Source organism: Arvicanthis niloticus, chromosome 23 (assembly GCF_011762505.2).
Source record: "Arvicanthis niloticus isolate mArvNil1 chromosome 23, mArvNil1.pat.X, whole genome shotgun sequence".
Classification (NCBI taxonomy): Eukaryota; Metazoa; Chordata; class Mammalia; order Rodentia; family Muridae; genus Arvicanthis; species Arvicanthis niloticus.
Genome location: NC_133430.1, coordinates 37,445,973 through 37,460,621, shown reverse-complemented (window position 1 = coordinate 37,460,621; position 14,649 = coordinate 37,445,973). Strand labels below are relative to the sequence as shown.

The window sequence follows — 14,649 nt, the reverse complement described above, 5'->3', positions numbered from 1 at the left end:
GAGTTTATTGTTAGGAGGTTTCCCATATTTTATTTAGAAATAGCTGAGAGGAGTGAACAGACAACAGTCCAGGTTACCTTACATGGATAGTTGGTTTTCAAAACATCAGAAGTCCATATAATTGACGCTACAAATATTTATATATTAATGTCCATTCTGATTAGAGACCTGTCTGCTCCTGACAGCTTCCTGCTGTGGATTCTAAGAAGAAATTGAGCATCCTTGGAGTTACTCCAGTTGTGTGGTGACAGCCACTAGGCAAGAATTGCCTCTTTCCATCTACAGACAAATTACTGTCCAGAAAAGGACACACATGCAGAATAGTCGACTGATTATATCTGCCTAGACAGAGTAATTAGCCCTTAATAATCCTGCATCACTAAGGTCTGTCAGATGACTCTGGGCCAGAAGGCTGAAGATTTGATGCTCCAACGTTCGGTAGTATAGGGGCTTTTCAGGTGTTCAGCGATCTCTATAAATTGGCTAAGTTTTAGAAGCTATGATTTGTGCTTCCCATAATTTCAGTTAACTCAGTCATTCTGGATTTCTGATGGGGCTGAAGACATATAGTCTCATAGCCAATCTGGGCTATTTACTTTGAGAGAAAAGATCTGAATAGATGGTTTTCAGCTGACATTCATTCTAAAGCCAAAAAGCCAGGATCAAAAGTAAGTGTTTTAGTTAGAAGAGATGACAGAGGTTCTGGTTAGTCAACAAAATGATGGACTGGGTATTAGGACTATCTTGTACCTCACTGGTACAACTAGGAATAAGTATGCTCTAATTGTATTTTGAGAGAAAAGTTTTACTTTAACAGGAAGAGTGATATGTAGGAGAAGCTAAGTGGGAAGGAGTACTGAGAGGAAGAGATGGAGTAAGGAGAGAAGATGAAGGAGAGGAGAAGCTAGGTGATGAGAGAGAGAAAGAGAGAGGGGGCATGGAGGCACATGTTCACATGTCTCCACCAGTCAAAGACAGTTTTTATATCTAGGTTGGGTATTGGGTTACGGTTCTGATTGAGCATTACCAAACTTATAAATCCTTTGATTAACATTTTAAAAAAACTGTATAAAAGCAAAAAGGAAGGGGGGGCATGGGACGGGGGTTTTCTAGGGAGGGGAAATGGGGAAAGGGGATGGCATCTTAAATGTAAATAAAATATAAAATAAAATTTAAAAAAAAGATTTTTTTCAGTTGTATCTTGAAGATTGATTTTTGTTTAAATTTGCCCTTATTTTTACTGAGTAATAATTTGAGTTAATACCTTGTGTGACTAACTTCCCTGTAATTCAGTTTTGACTTGTATTTACTTTGTTTTGGATGTGGTTAGATCCTTGTTTTTTTGTTTTTGTGGTTCCCCGTACCCACACTGGGAAGGGGATGAAGGAGTCATTCATTGTTAAATGGAAGTTTGGGAAACTGAAACTCAGACATCAGTTAAGTATTTGTTGAATAAGTTGAGTCGTGTGTGTTCAGGAGTGAGTCCAGAGCTTATGCATGCTAAATACATGATATACCACAGTAAGCGACATCCTCAGCAGGTAAATAGGGTCTTTATATGATGTGAATATAGTCTTCTTGCAGTGGTCTTTTGAAAAAAATGTTTCTGCTCAGCACGTGGTACATATCTATAAACCCAGCACTTGAGGGATAGAGATAAGTGATTAGGAGTTCAAGGTCACCTCAGCCACATAGTGAGTTCCAGGCCAGCCTGAGCTACAGGAATCTGTCTGTGATAACACACACACACACAGAGAGAGAGAGAGAGAGAGAGAGAGAGAGAGAGAGAGAGAGAGAGAGAGAGAGAGAGAGAGAGACCCCGAAGGGGGAGGAAGAGGGAGGGAGAGAGAGAGAGGAGAGATAGCACACATAACAAGGATAGCTCCTTTTTTTCTTTTTCTTTTATATTTTGTTTTTGGTTGGGGGGGGGGGGGCGTTGCCTGGCGTTTGAACCCAGAGTTGCAACATAGTAAGGAAGAATTCTAGTGACTGGGCTGTATACCCAGCTCTAAGAGATGCCTTCTTAAGTGTATAAGGTTTTGTTTTCCTTTGAAATTAGCAAAACTTACATTAAAATTTGATTTTAAGTGTTCAGTTTAGTGAGTTTTTAAAATAATTTTTGTAGGGCTGAAGAGAAGGCTCGGTGGGTAAAGGTGCTTGCTGGCAAGCCTTACAAACCCAAGTTCCATCCTTGGGACCCACATGATAGAAGATGAGAACTGAATCCCATGAACTATCAAATAGAGTGTCAGTTTCTCCACACCTTCCTTCAATGCTTAGTGCAGCTAGTTTGTTTTTTTTTTTAATTTTAATGATTTTATTGTTGTTTTAGTTTAGTTTCTGTTGCTGGTAAATACAGTGACCAAAAGCAGCCTAGTGGAAGAAAAGTTTTATTTCAGCTTACACTTTACAGTCCATGAATTAGGGAAGCCCTGGCAAGAACCCAAAGGCAAGAACTGAACCAACAAATCTAGAAGGAATACTGCTTACTAGCTTGTTCCCCAAGTCGTGCACAGCTACCTTCCTTATAAAGCCCAAGCCCACACGCCCAAAGGTGCAACTACCCTGTTGCTAAGGAACTATCATTAGCAATTGCCAATCTGATGGAATCCGGTCCTCAATTGGGGTTTCCCCTTCCCAGGTGTGTCAGGTTGACAACTGAGATTAGCAGTCACAATTGTTTTTAGTGTCACTTCACTGTACTTTATTGTTTTGTATCACTCACAGGCCAACAGTTCACTGATATATATGATAATGTATAATTTGTTAACATTTAGTATATTCAGAACTATATGAACACTACCAATAATTTATATCATTCCCTGGGGAAACCTACACAATCAGTTTTAATTCTCTTACCCACCTTCCTAACTAAGTCCTAAGCACCCACCATCTTTATAGTCCTACCAATTCTAGACGTTTAATAAATGGAATCATATAGTATGTGGGCTTTTATTACTAGCTTTTTTTCTTTTGGTGTATGTTCGTACGTGTTTGTATGGGTATACACATACACATTTGTATGTGTAAGTGGAGATCACTGCTTAATGTTTTCCTCAATCCCTCTCCACCTTATTTTTTAAAACAAGGTCTATCACTGAGCCTGGAGTACATCAGTTTGTCTGGGTGGCTGGCCAATGAGTTCCAAGGACCCCCTTGTCTCAATATTCCCCAAGCTCTAGCCTTTTAGACCCTCGTCACTGTGATGAGCATTTTATGTTCGTTTTGGGAATATGAACTCAGGTCCTCACTGTTTCATGGCAGGCACTCTACCAACTGAATTATCTCCCTTTAACTAGCTGCTTCCCCTACCCCCTACACACACACACACACACACACACACACACACACACACACACACACCCTGACAGCTACAAAAACAGGATCTCACATAGCACTGGTTGACCTGACACAGAGATCCACCTGTTGTTATTAAAGGCATCTGTCACTATGCCCAGCATAACAGGCTTTTTAAACTTGTTTTTGAAGTTTATCTCTGGTCTAGGCTGTTTTAGTGGTTTTTTTTTTTTTTTTCCTTCTTTATTCAGTATTTCATGTATGTATGTATATCTTGTTACTTGTGTATTCATCAGTTAATGGACATTTGCTGGTTCTCTACTTTGACTATGTTATGATGTAGATGTTTTAGGTTTATACCTAAGAGTGAAACTGGGGAGATTGGTGCATTGGTGTCTGCCTGCATTTATGTGTATATGAGGATGTTCGATCCCCTGGAACTAGAATTAGAGGTAATTGTGAGCTGCCTGTGGGTGCTGGGAATTTAATCCAGGTCTTGTGGAAGAACAGCCAGAACTGCTGAGCTACCCCACCTCTTCAGCCCCAGTCCTTAACATTTTCAGTAACACTCATATATAACAACATTGATTTTAATTAATATTTTTCAGTGACTGGGATGACAGTAGTATGCATTTGTAACTGCAAAAAATTCTATCTGCAAATTGAATGTTATGCTGAATTAACCTTTTCTTCTCACTTCTCCACAAAATACTGTGTACTTTTACACTTGGTTAATTGCATACTTTTACACGTAGTTAATTATTTCCTTTTTGTTTTGCAGAATAGGAAAGCTAACCTGAATATTGGGGAAAAACAGAGAAGAGAAACGAGGATAAAAGACAAGGTTTTCCAGTTTGCATAATGTAAGTTCTTTTCACTATTCTTGGCCTGAGTCCTGTATTAGCTGACAAAGCTGTTTCTATGGAAACATAGTCCAGCCTCTTAAAATGTCAGACGAATGCTGATCACTTAAAATGAGACTTTCCAGCTGCTGGTCAAAGGGCTTTACATGCTAGAGAAGAGAAGGGAAGATGAACAGGGTCGGGGGAGATAGGCCAAGACTCCACTTAGGCAGCAAACATACCTATGCATATGAAGTCTGTCTTTCCTAAAACTTAAGGTTATATAAGAAACTATTTTCCCAGTAAACTGTTTTGTTTTCTAGCTTTGATACAAATGTTGTCTCATGGTATTGAGTTTTGGATTCTGCCATCTGTATCATTTGGTCATGTGATTTCCATTAATCTGCAACAGTCCCTACCTCTGTATGGATAGCTGTGCTTCAAAATGCAGCACAAAAAACTATATCCTTATATTTTCCTTGTTACTTGTCACCTGTTTTAGATGTCTGCATCCTCTTTGAACTTAAAATAGTCCAAGTTTAGTTGAACAGATATTTCTTGGACATTTTTCTCTATCACACATATTACCCTAAGTACTAGACACTTAAAAATAAGACATATAAGGAAAAATGGTTTCTAACACATTTGAATCTGATGAGAAAAACCAGAGAAAAATAGTCATTTAATTTCTTTTTCTGTCTCTCACTAAACACAACACTCAGGAGAGAGAGCTAAAATAGATTGTTAAGTTGATGAATACTCGTTGCAGAAATCTTCTGAGAATAAAAGACTAGATCTCATGTCCATGAGAATTCTGATCCAGATAATGATTTATAGTTTTCTTTTATGATTTACCATAGTGAATAGATATACTTTTTAAATAACCAGTAATTATAAATGAAAAAAATTAAGAGTTCATTTTTGGAAATATATAAACTTCTAGGTTTTTAAAATTAGCCATAGTAGTATAGTAACCCTACATAAAAATTTGTTTGCTTATAATGAGAACATTAAATAAACTGTATCCAGTTTAATTCATACTTTTTATAATTAACATAGAAAGCTTAAGGATCACCTAATATAAATTTTATAGCTCTCATTTTAATGGGAAAGAAGGCAATCTAATGGTAAATGAGGTAGTTATATGTAGGTCACATGGTTATAAATAAAAAGACTTAAAGTTTGGATGGAGGATAATATGTCGTTCTTGTAAAAATACAATTTTAGTCATTGATGTAATTCATCTCTGCTTTCCTATTGACCTTAGTGCTTCTTCTATAGCATGTGTAGGTGTTTATTGTATTAAGTAGTTTGTCTTCTGTCCCTGTTGCACTGTGAGACATTTGAAGGAAGGTTGACAAGTATTAGGAATACAGTCTAAACACTTGGGTTTTCCTTAGTCAGCGTTGTACACACTTGCTGACATGATGCTCAGCTCAAGGAGGCAGCAAGCTCATTACTGTAAATATTTTTAAAGCCTGGGCAAAAGAAACCAATTAAATTTAATGTGTGGGTTTGCACACATAAACAGCCTGCATAAGTGGGTTGATGAAAAGCTAGAGCCATTGCATAAAATATGTTTTTATTTTCATTTATGTTGGAGGACTCTTAACATAGACTCAAATTAATATTAATAGTACATATCTGTATTTATTTTATAACTTGTATACATTATATTTTTTAACACTAAGAGAAGTTCTGTGAAGTTAATCTTCTAAGTTACTCAGGTTGAGAGAAAAACTGGCTGTCCTTAAACAACAAGTTAGGAAATATGGTAGAGGGAAAATGAAAGTTTAGTCTTCCTGTCTGTCTGCTCCTTTTGCTGTACGTTCTATCCCACTTTCTTTAAATGAGTCCTTATAAAGTTCATCTTAATTTTCTTTATATGTTACCAATTATAAAGGGTGATATTCTAAAGTTGAGATGTTTAAAGTTGCTATTAAAATGTTTCTCTATCCACAAAGCACCTATTCTCTACAAAATTAATAGCAAACCATTCCACCTTCTCACTTTGCTAAACTTTTCAGTGTATCCATTTTCTTAGCAGTAAAATTTAATAATATGCTTCATAGTTTTGAGAGGCAACTTTTTAAAAAATATTTTATGTCCTCGACATTGTCTGTAAAATGAAGGAATAACCTTATTCTGTATTACCAACTATATTAAGTACCTATCAGATATTCTCTATATTGTGTATAAATTGGAAGTGAGCTATATAAAGTTTGCTTTTATATTATAATTCTTATACTTTTCCCTCCATCTTTCCCTCTTAGATTTCCCTCATGGATACATTTCATAGCATTATTATGTGATATGAGAAGTTATTTTTTTTTCTTTGAAGTAACATGGATTTTATACTACAGAATCAAGAGAATTGGCTTTATAGGAAATTTTGATATATAAAGAGTGGTACAGGTTTTTATAGATAACCATGACAACATCGTATATGAATGGGCATGTAACAGAGGAATCAGACAGCGGAATAAAAAATCTTGATCTTGCATCACCAGAGGAATATCCGAAACACCGAGAGATGGCTGTTGACTGCCCTGGAGATTTGGGCACCAGAATGATGCCAGTGCGAAGAAGTGCACAGTTAGAGCGTATTCGACAACAACAGGAGGATATGAGACGTAGGCGTGAAGAGGAAGGGAAAAAGCAAGAACTTGACCTAAATTCTTCCATGAGACTTAAGAAACTAGCTCAAATTCCTCCAAAGACTGGAATAGATAACCCCATATTTGACACAGAAGAAGGAATTGTTTTAGAAAGTCCTCACTATGCTGTAAAAATATTAGGTAAGTAAAAATAGCACAATATGTTTTGCTTTGTTTTTTTGCATACCCTAATGAAAATGTGTATGCTAAGGGCCAGATTTGAGAGCATATAATGATGGTGAGTTAAATTCAGCACTAAGTTCTTTATATTTTAGTCACATACAACAAAAGCATTGGTTTAAATATTGTCCTAGTTTGTCTTCTATTGCAGTGATAAATACCAGGACTGAAAACAGCTTGGGGAGAAACAGATTTATTTGGCTTGCATGTCCCAGTCATAATCTATCATTGAGGAAAGTCAGGGTGGGAACCATAGAGAAAAACTGCTTCCTGGCTTGCCTCTCATGACTTACATGCTCAAATTGTCTTTTTTAACAGCCCAGGAGCAACTGTCCAAGGGTGGCTGCTCTTCCGGAGGAGATGCAGCACACATCTGTTCACCCCAGCTTTATTGGGGTTATTGACAGAACTATGGGTGAAAGGTTACTTAACAAGCAGCAAAGAGCTGGGCGGTGGTGGCGCATGCCTTTAATCCCAGCACTTGGGAGGCAGAGGCAGGCGGATTTCTGAGTCCGAGGCCAGCCTGGTCTACAAAGTGAGTTCCAGGACAGCCAGGACTACACAGAGAAACCCTGTCTCGAAAACAAACAAACAAACAAACAAACAAACAAACAAAAAAAAAACAAAACAAACAAGCAGCAAAGATAATGTTAAAAGACCAGAAAGTCTACCCCAAAGGGAGCAGCAACTCTCAAAACTGCTTGACATTCTCCATGCAGCTGACAGCTTGACAGTCTGAATTTCTTTTTCAGGGAGATTAGCTGCCCAGTGTCTCCTGTCTACCCCCAATAATTGTTTGGTTCTTTTTTTTACTGCTGGGTAGGGGCCCTGAGTCTTTTAAAGTTCCTGATCTCCCTGACATGTGTCTGTTTTGATCCTCCTTTTCCTTCCTAGAGCGAACATTTCAATTTAGAAGGAATATTGCACTTCTGAGAAACATGGCATATAACAGTGGTGCTGCTCACCATAGCCTGGGCCCATCCTATCAGCTATTAATTAAGAAAATGCCCCCGGTACACCTATGGGCCAGTATAAATGGGGGCACTTCCTCAGTATAGATTCTTTCTAGGTATCTAGATTTATATCAAGTTAATGAAAACCAGCACAATTGACCGTTTACCAACATGATATACAAATACTATTAAAATCATAACCTTTCCTTTTTTATTTGTTCTCAAGATATCATGTAAATATTAATATCACAATATGAGACAATCTTACTTTTAAAAGTTCCACAGTCTTTAAAATTTTTTCCAATTTAAAAGCCCAAGTTCTTAAAAATACAGTCTCTTAACTGTGTGCTCCTCTAAAATCAAAACCAAGTTATGTACTTTCTCATTTCAAAAGGGAAAAAACATTGAACAGTTACAGTGAAATCAAACCAAAATTCAAAACTCAGTGTTGTCAGCCTAGTGGCCTAGTTGGCAGCTCAGCTTCTTAGCTCTGTCATTTGCAAAACACACATCTTGTCTCAAGCTCAAGTTGGTCCCAGTCTACTAGTGCAGCTGGCCTTGATAGTAGTAGCCAACCCATGGCACTGGTTGGCATGTCTCAATATTCTGGGGTCTCCCCTGCGGTGGAAGTGCACATTCAGGCAATGGCTTCTCTGAGACTCTTCAGGGATTCCAATCCTGCCACATGGTTCCAGGTCTCTCCATGATTTCTTCAACCTTGAAATTTTGTGTTATCAAAAATCAGTTATCAGCTGGAGAGATGGCTCAGTGGTTAAGAACACTGACTGCTCTTCCAGAGGTCCTGAGTTCAATTCCCAGTAACCACATGGTGGCTCACAACCATCTGTAATAGGATCTGATGCCCTCTTCTGATGTGTCTGAAGACAGCTACAGTGTACTCATACATAAAATAAATAAACAATTCTTAAAAAAAAGAAAAGAAAAGAAAGAAGAGGTTACTCTATTCCACACACTGTAAGCATTTTTCTTCTTCCCTTCTCAAAAAAAAAAAAAAAAAAAAACACCCTGTTACCATGTAGGAGACTTACACATTGCTGATTTCAGCTTCCAGCTCGAGATGCAGCCTTCACTGAGACCACAGTTTCATTGTGTTCCCCTTAAGAAATAGTTGCCAGAAAATCTCACCTCGGTGTTGCTGGTCTCTTGTTAGTCACAGCTGACTTTTCAACCTCAACAAACTAGTCTATTGTCCTCTTATGCCAATGTTTCAGTGATCCTGGTCTCGTAGGAATCACTGCTGACATCAACCTCAACAACCAGAAACCACAGACACTTAATTTGGAACTATCACCGGAGCATTCTGATACAACCTTTGAGAGATTCTCAGTGTTCCCTTTACATGTCTCCTTTGTCTGCCTTTCCTCCGTATTCTCCTCCTCCAAGCTGCCCCAGGACAGCTCGTTAAGCCCAGCTCTGCTTTTCCAGCCATTGGTTCTAGTTTTCACAGCTCTCTCAGGTCTGACAGCAGTACCAGCTCCTGGTTTGCACAGCTCTCTCAGGCCTGACAGCAGTACCAGCTCCTGGTTTGCACAGCTCTCTCAGGTCTGACAGCAGTACCAGCTCCTCGTACTAATTTGGTTTTGCTGTGATAAACACAGTGACTGAAAGTGACTTGCAGAAAAAAGGATTTATTTAGTTTACATGTGCTAATCATAATCCATGATTGAGAGAAGATAGGGTAGGAGCCATGGAGGAGAGCTACTCACTGGCATGATCTTTGTGGCTTGCTCAGCTTGTTTTTTAATACAGCCCTGGGCCACCTGCCTGGGAATGGCACTGCCCACAGTGGTCTGGGCCCTCCCACACATCCGTATTCAAGAATATGCCCATAAGCCAGTATGTCTTATATCAACTCATTTTTTTTATTAAACTACTAGAAAACAAAGGTGAATAATTATTAAGATAATAACTACATCTTAAAATCTAGTTTTTGATAACTGTCAATAAGATAAACAGGAATTGCTTATATGGGATCAACTTACTGTCTCTAAATTCTGTTGCATGACAAAAAAATGAAAACCTGGATCTAAGATATGACTTATATACAAAAGAGTTCTCTGTGTCCAAGTAACATGAGAATCCTAGGTAAAAATCCTTCTTATTAAAGAATTTCTTCAAGCCTTTATGTTAGCAAGGAGTGTGGATCTAATGAGATTGATGAGTGATGGCAGATGCCATCTCACACGTAGAGTATTTATGAATTTTACTCCTGCATACACTGATCCTTACAGAGCCGTTAGGAGCCTATAGACGTCATTTTGAGAAATGTTGCCTTATACGTTAATTTGTGTTCACTTTAAAGCTAGATGCTGTTTCTTATAGTTACTGATTTTAGATGTAATAAAACACGTTTTTTACATCATTGTCACTTCAACATTCCTGTGCCTGTTGAAATCTGTAGTCTAGGTACCTTAGCAAATGCCATTCCTATAATAATTCTGTTAAGAAGGCCTCTATGGTCTCTATTTCTGAGATAAGACAGTAGCCAGTATCAGTACAGACATGCTGGGAAACTGATGTGGGAAGGTTGTGAGTTCCAGACCAGCCAGGACAACATGCTGAGACCTGGTCACACACAAAACAACAGTTGAATTTCAGTCCCATCTCTTGCTTAAGATATCAAGCTAATACTTGGAAGGGTCAGATTTGAATTTGCCACAGTTAGAATTGAGTACATGCTGTAGCAAGTAGAGGCTTGAATAGGAAGTGACATCCAGCCTGCACTTCACTCACCTGACCAGGGCTTAGGCTAACCCTAGTTTGCCCATAAGCATCATAAACATGCTACATTTGTTCTTTCATGAGTCTTTTTATTCCAAATTTGGAGCCATTTCTATTGTATCTCATTTAGTTTTCCTTGATAAATTTTGTATAAAATGCATATTTAAAATGTCTGTGCTTCTGTTTTCAGAAATCGTAAATAATATGTGTTAGACTTCTAGGACACCATAAAGGGACAGATGGCAGAAAGAATCCAGCAGACAGGACTGTTTGAATCAGGGAAGGATTGAACTTTGTGTCTGTAGGGGGTGTTCTGCAAAGAGAGAAGGGAGTACTCTGAGTTTATATGGGTGGGGGATGGGAAGTTAAATACAGCTTCAGGGGCCTGGAGAGATGGCTCAGTGGTTAAGAGCACTCACTGACTCACACTGACTGCTCTTCCAGAGGTCCTGAGTTCTATTCCCAGCAACCACATGGTGGCTCACAACCATCTGTAATGGGATCTGATGCCCTCTTCTGGTGTGTCTGAAGACAGCTACAGTGTACTCATATAAATAAAAGTAAATTTTAAAAAAATACAGCTTCAGGGGCTACATACAGTCTCTACTTCATGGTTCCTGGAATTGTCGGTCCAGACAAGGCCATTTTATCTTTCAGAACTGCTTTGCCTCCAAACACTGCCCCCTCTCCCAAATCAAAGGCTATTATGTTGTTGCTTTCAGGATGCTGGTGACAGTGGGTGACTGAGTTAGGCAGTGATGGCAAGGGGAAAGGGGCTGGAGTTTGAGCAAGTCTTAGGAGAAGGGGAAGTTCCTTGGTCAGGGTCTGACATAGTTTGTTCAAGGTTTATTCCAACAGTATGTTCAGAGATGGTGAATTCTGCTGCATTCCCTCAGATATAATTACAGTGGGAAAAATTAGTGTGTAGTACTTTTATATGAAGGAATTTTAGTGTTTCCCCTCATAAGGTTTTATTAGAAAAAAAGAAATGTTTCATCCTGTTTCTTCTTGCTTACCTTTTCTTACCATTTCTCCCTCCCTCATTTAACCTGGATTGATCTGTTTTGTTTGTTTGTTTGTTTGTTTGTTTGTTTGAATTCTTTTAAGAGTAATATATTTGTCCATTTGTCATTACTTAGAATCAGTTGTTTATACTTTTTTCTGTTCCTGTGTATGAGTTCTATGACTCACTTTTCTACAAGTTTAAAAGACAACTAATATTTCATCCAATTTATAATCCACTATGGTTTTCATTAATGCCATCATGTGGCCTTTGAATTTAAGGCTGTTTTACCTATTTTCTAAATGGAAATATAGTGCCAGGTATTAGTAATTTATTTCTTAGAAGATTTAATAAATCATAACGAAACTCATCATGTTGTGCAGGAAGTAAAAAGTATTCCTAAGAAGTGTAATACTGTTTATCAAATACTTTTCTCTGCTAATAATCTGCTAACACATCAGACTACAACAGAAATACTCCCTTAAAATTATGTGTCTGCTTGTCAGTATCTTAATTAATACACACATGACAGGAGATGGCTTCAGCCTTCTTCACAGCCAGAAACAACAGTGTTGTTTCTAGTGAGGGAAAGATGAGGCAGCTCATCTATTTGTTGAGAAGTCGCCTTCAGTTTCCAAACGACACATCATTTATCTGTGAGTAGACAAAGCATTCCTTAAGACTTAAATTGTGGCTAGAAAGATTGTTTTTAATGATAGTATTTGTAAATTTGGTAATATATAATAATAAGCATTCAGAAAAGTGGAATGATACAGAAAATATTCAGAAGGGATCAATTGAATTTTGTTTAAAAGTAGCCAAAATTCTTAAATAATACTATTATAAGTTATAGAATTTTAATTAAGATTTCCTTGAAATTGATGTACATTCAAAACCTTGCTTTATTACAAATAAAATAATTGTTCTCATTTATCATCAAAATAAATAATCTTGTAAATGAAATCCTGAAAAAAAGCATAGGTTACAGTAGAAAGAGAGAACCAGGTAATTCTCAGATATTTCTAGGTTATATATTTCAGCTTTTGTTTTGTATTAACAGTTACATAATTTGGGGCCAGGGTTGTGGAGAACTAGGCAGAATAAAGGGAATAAGCTAAAGAAAACTGCTTTCTGTTATGTGTGTGACTGTAATCGATGCATCCTTGAAGAGGCCGCAGGAAGGCACACACACTTGCACACAGAGACACAGAGTGAGCTGCTTGATAGTTATGTAGGAAACTCGTGAATTTTGTGGTTAAAGCCTGTTCTATTCCAGATATTTTAATATGAAAAAAGTAAAAGATAAAAGCAAAGAAAATAAGGGTGAATAATGAATGAAATAAAGTAACAAATCTCTTTCAGATTTCTAACATAAACTGACTTGATACCATGAGATATACTACAATTTTGTCACACTGTCATAAACTTTTAAAAATAAAGTTTCTTTAAATCTAGCAAAATTTCAGGGTCAATGATTCTTTTTTACATTAGCTTCCTTCTGAAGTTACTTTCACTATCAAATGTTTGCTTAACCTGTTCTAGTTACTTCTAAACAAACTATTAGCCATTTCTTCATGGATATTTGTTGTTTCCTTCTACAAATGAAGCGATTAACTGATTGAAAATAGTTGTTTGAAGTGTTGTTTCTGAGCTTGCTAAAATTAGAGCATCCCTGAAGATTGAACAGTTCATTGGATTATGTGCATAAGCCTATAAATTATGGTTCTTCAACATAATTTTACTAAAAGAAATTCAGTGCTACACCATTCAATTTCAGTAAATAAAAAAAAATGCACATACCTGAAATTTTACTCTACTTTATTAAATGATAATAAATTGTAACTTTTCTCCCTCTTGCAAAGACTTGCTTCTTCCTTTTTTGGTGTGTGAAATGCTTGACAGGGCAGGAGAGATGACACAGTGGTTAAGAGCACTTAATATTCCCGCAGAGGGCTACAGTGGATGGAAGGTTTCAGAACCACCTGGGCTCCGTTTCTAGGGAATCTGATACCCTCTTCTGACCTTTAATGATTCCTGTGTGCGTAAGGTAGACAAAACTCATGCCCATACTCTATTTTAAGTAGTTTTTATTGTCAATTATTATTGACTTTGATAAGTTATTTGCTTTTCTGAACCTCAGTATTAAGGTTTTCATGAGGTCCAGATGGAACTGTATGTAAACAAGTGGTACACTTGTATTTGGAAGTTTTGTTGTTGCTTTTATTTGCTGCACTGATATTATGTTAATACTGTTATTATGTTAAAATCGCATCTCTAGAGTTTTTTTAAATTTAGCATAACTTAATAATGATTAATTATTGTTCAGGATATGTCTTAAGTTTCTCATACTTTTAAACAAATTCATACTGACCTAGTCCACTAAAAACCAAAATTCAAAGATCTGAATTGTATCTTCTTTAGTTTAAAAAGAGAGAAGAGGGTCTGGGAACGTGACTCCAGCACAGCATCTGCTTAGAGTGAGCGAGGCTTTGGGTTTGGTCCCTGGTGATCTTGATGCTGGGATAAAAAGTCTCTGGGGGCTGGAGAGAGAGATGATTGAGAGAGCAGAGGAAGCACATTCAGGTCCCAGCAGCCCACATGCCTGTGACTCCAGCTTCAGGGCCGTCCGATGCCACTATCGCAGATGTGTACATAGCCTCACAGAGAAGACGTACACATAAATAAAAATAAAAATTTTAAAAATGGATCAGATGGTTGCCCAGAGTCTTAAATATTTGAAAATAGACTCTTGCTTCTTATTATCTGTTTTTGTTTGTTTGTTTTTGTGAAGTCTTATAAAGCCCAGGCTGGCCTGGAACTCCCTGTGTAGACCATGCTGCCCTTTAACCTCCATGCTCCTGCCCCCACCTCTGAAATCTAGAAATAGAAGGTTGTGCCCTCATGCCTGATCCTATTGCCTATTTCAGAGTCTTCATTCTATGTTTTATTCTTAGGAGCAAGCCAAGACTGGGGCT

At 37.5% G+C, this 14,649-nt stretch overlaps 1 protein-coding gene across 2 annotated transcripts in view; it reads left to right on the top strand.

Moving 5' to 3' along the window:
* Nucleotides 1-14,649, top strand: part of Pals1 (protein associated with LIN7 1, MAGUK p55 family member) — a 91,717-nt gene that overhangs the window by 40,403 nt on the left and 36,665 nt on the right. Inside the window, exons 2-3 of one of the 2 annotated variants that reach the window (XM_076921893.1) lie at nucleotides 4,079-4,160; nucleotides 6,413-6,937. In XM_076921893.1, coding sequence (XP_076778008.1) covers nucleotides 6,571-6,937 — 367 coding nt within the window. In that variant the 5' untranslated portion in view covers nucleotides 4,079-4,160; nucleotides 6,413-6,570. The remainder of the gene's footprint in view (nucleotides 1-4,078; nucleotides 4,161-6,412; nucleotides 6,938-14,649) is intronic. The other variant, XM_076921894.1, reaches the window with a different exon arrangement.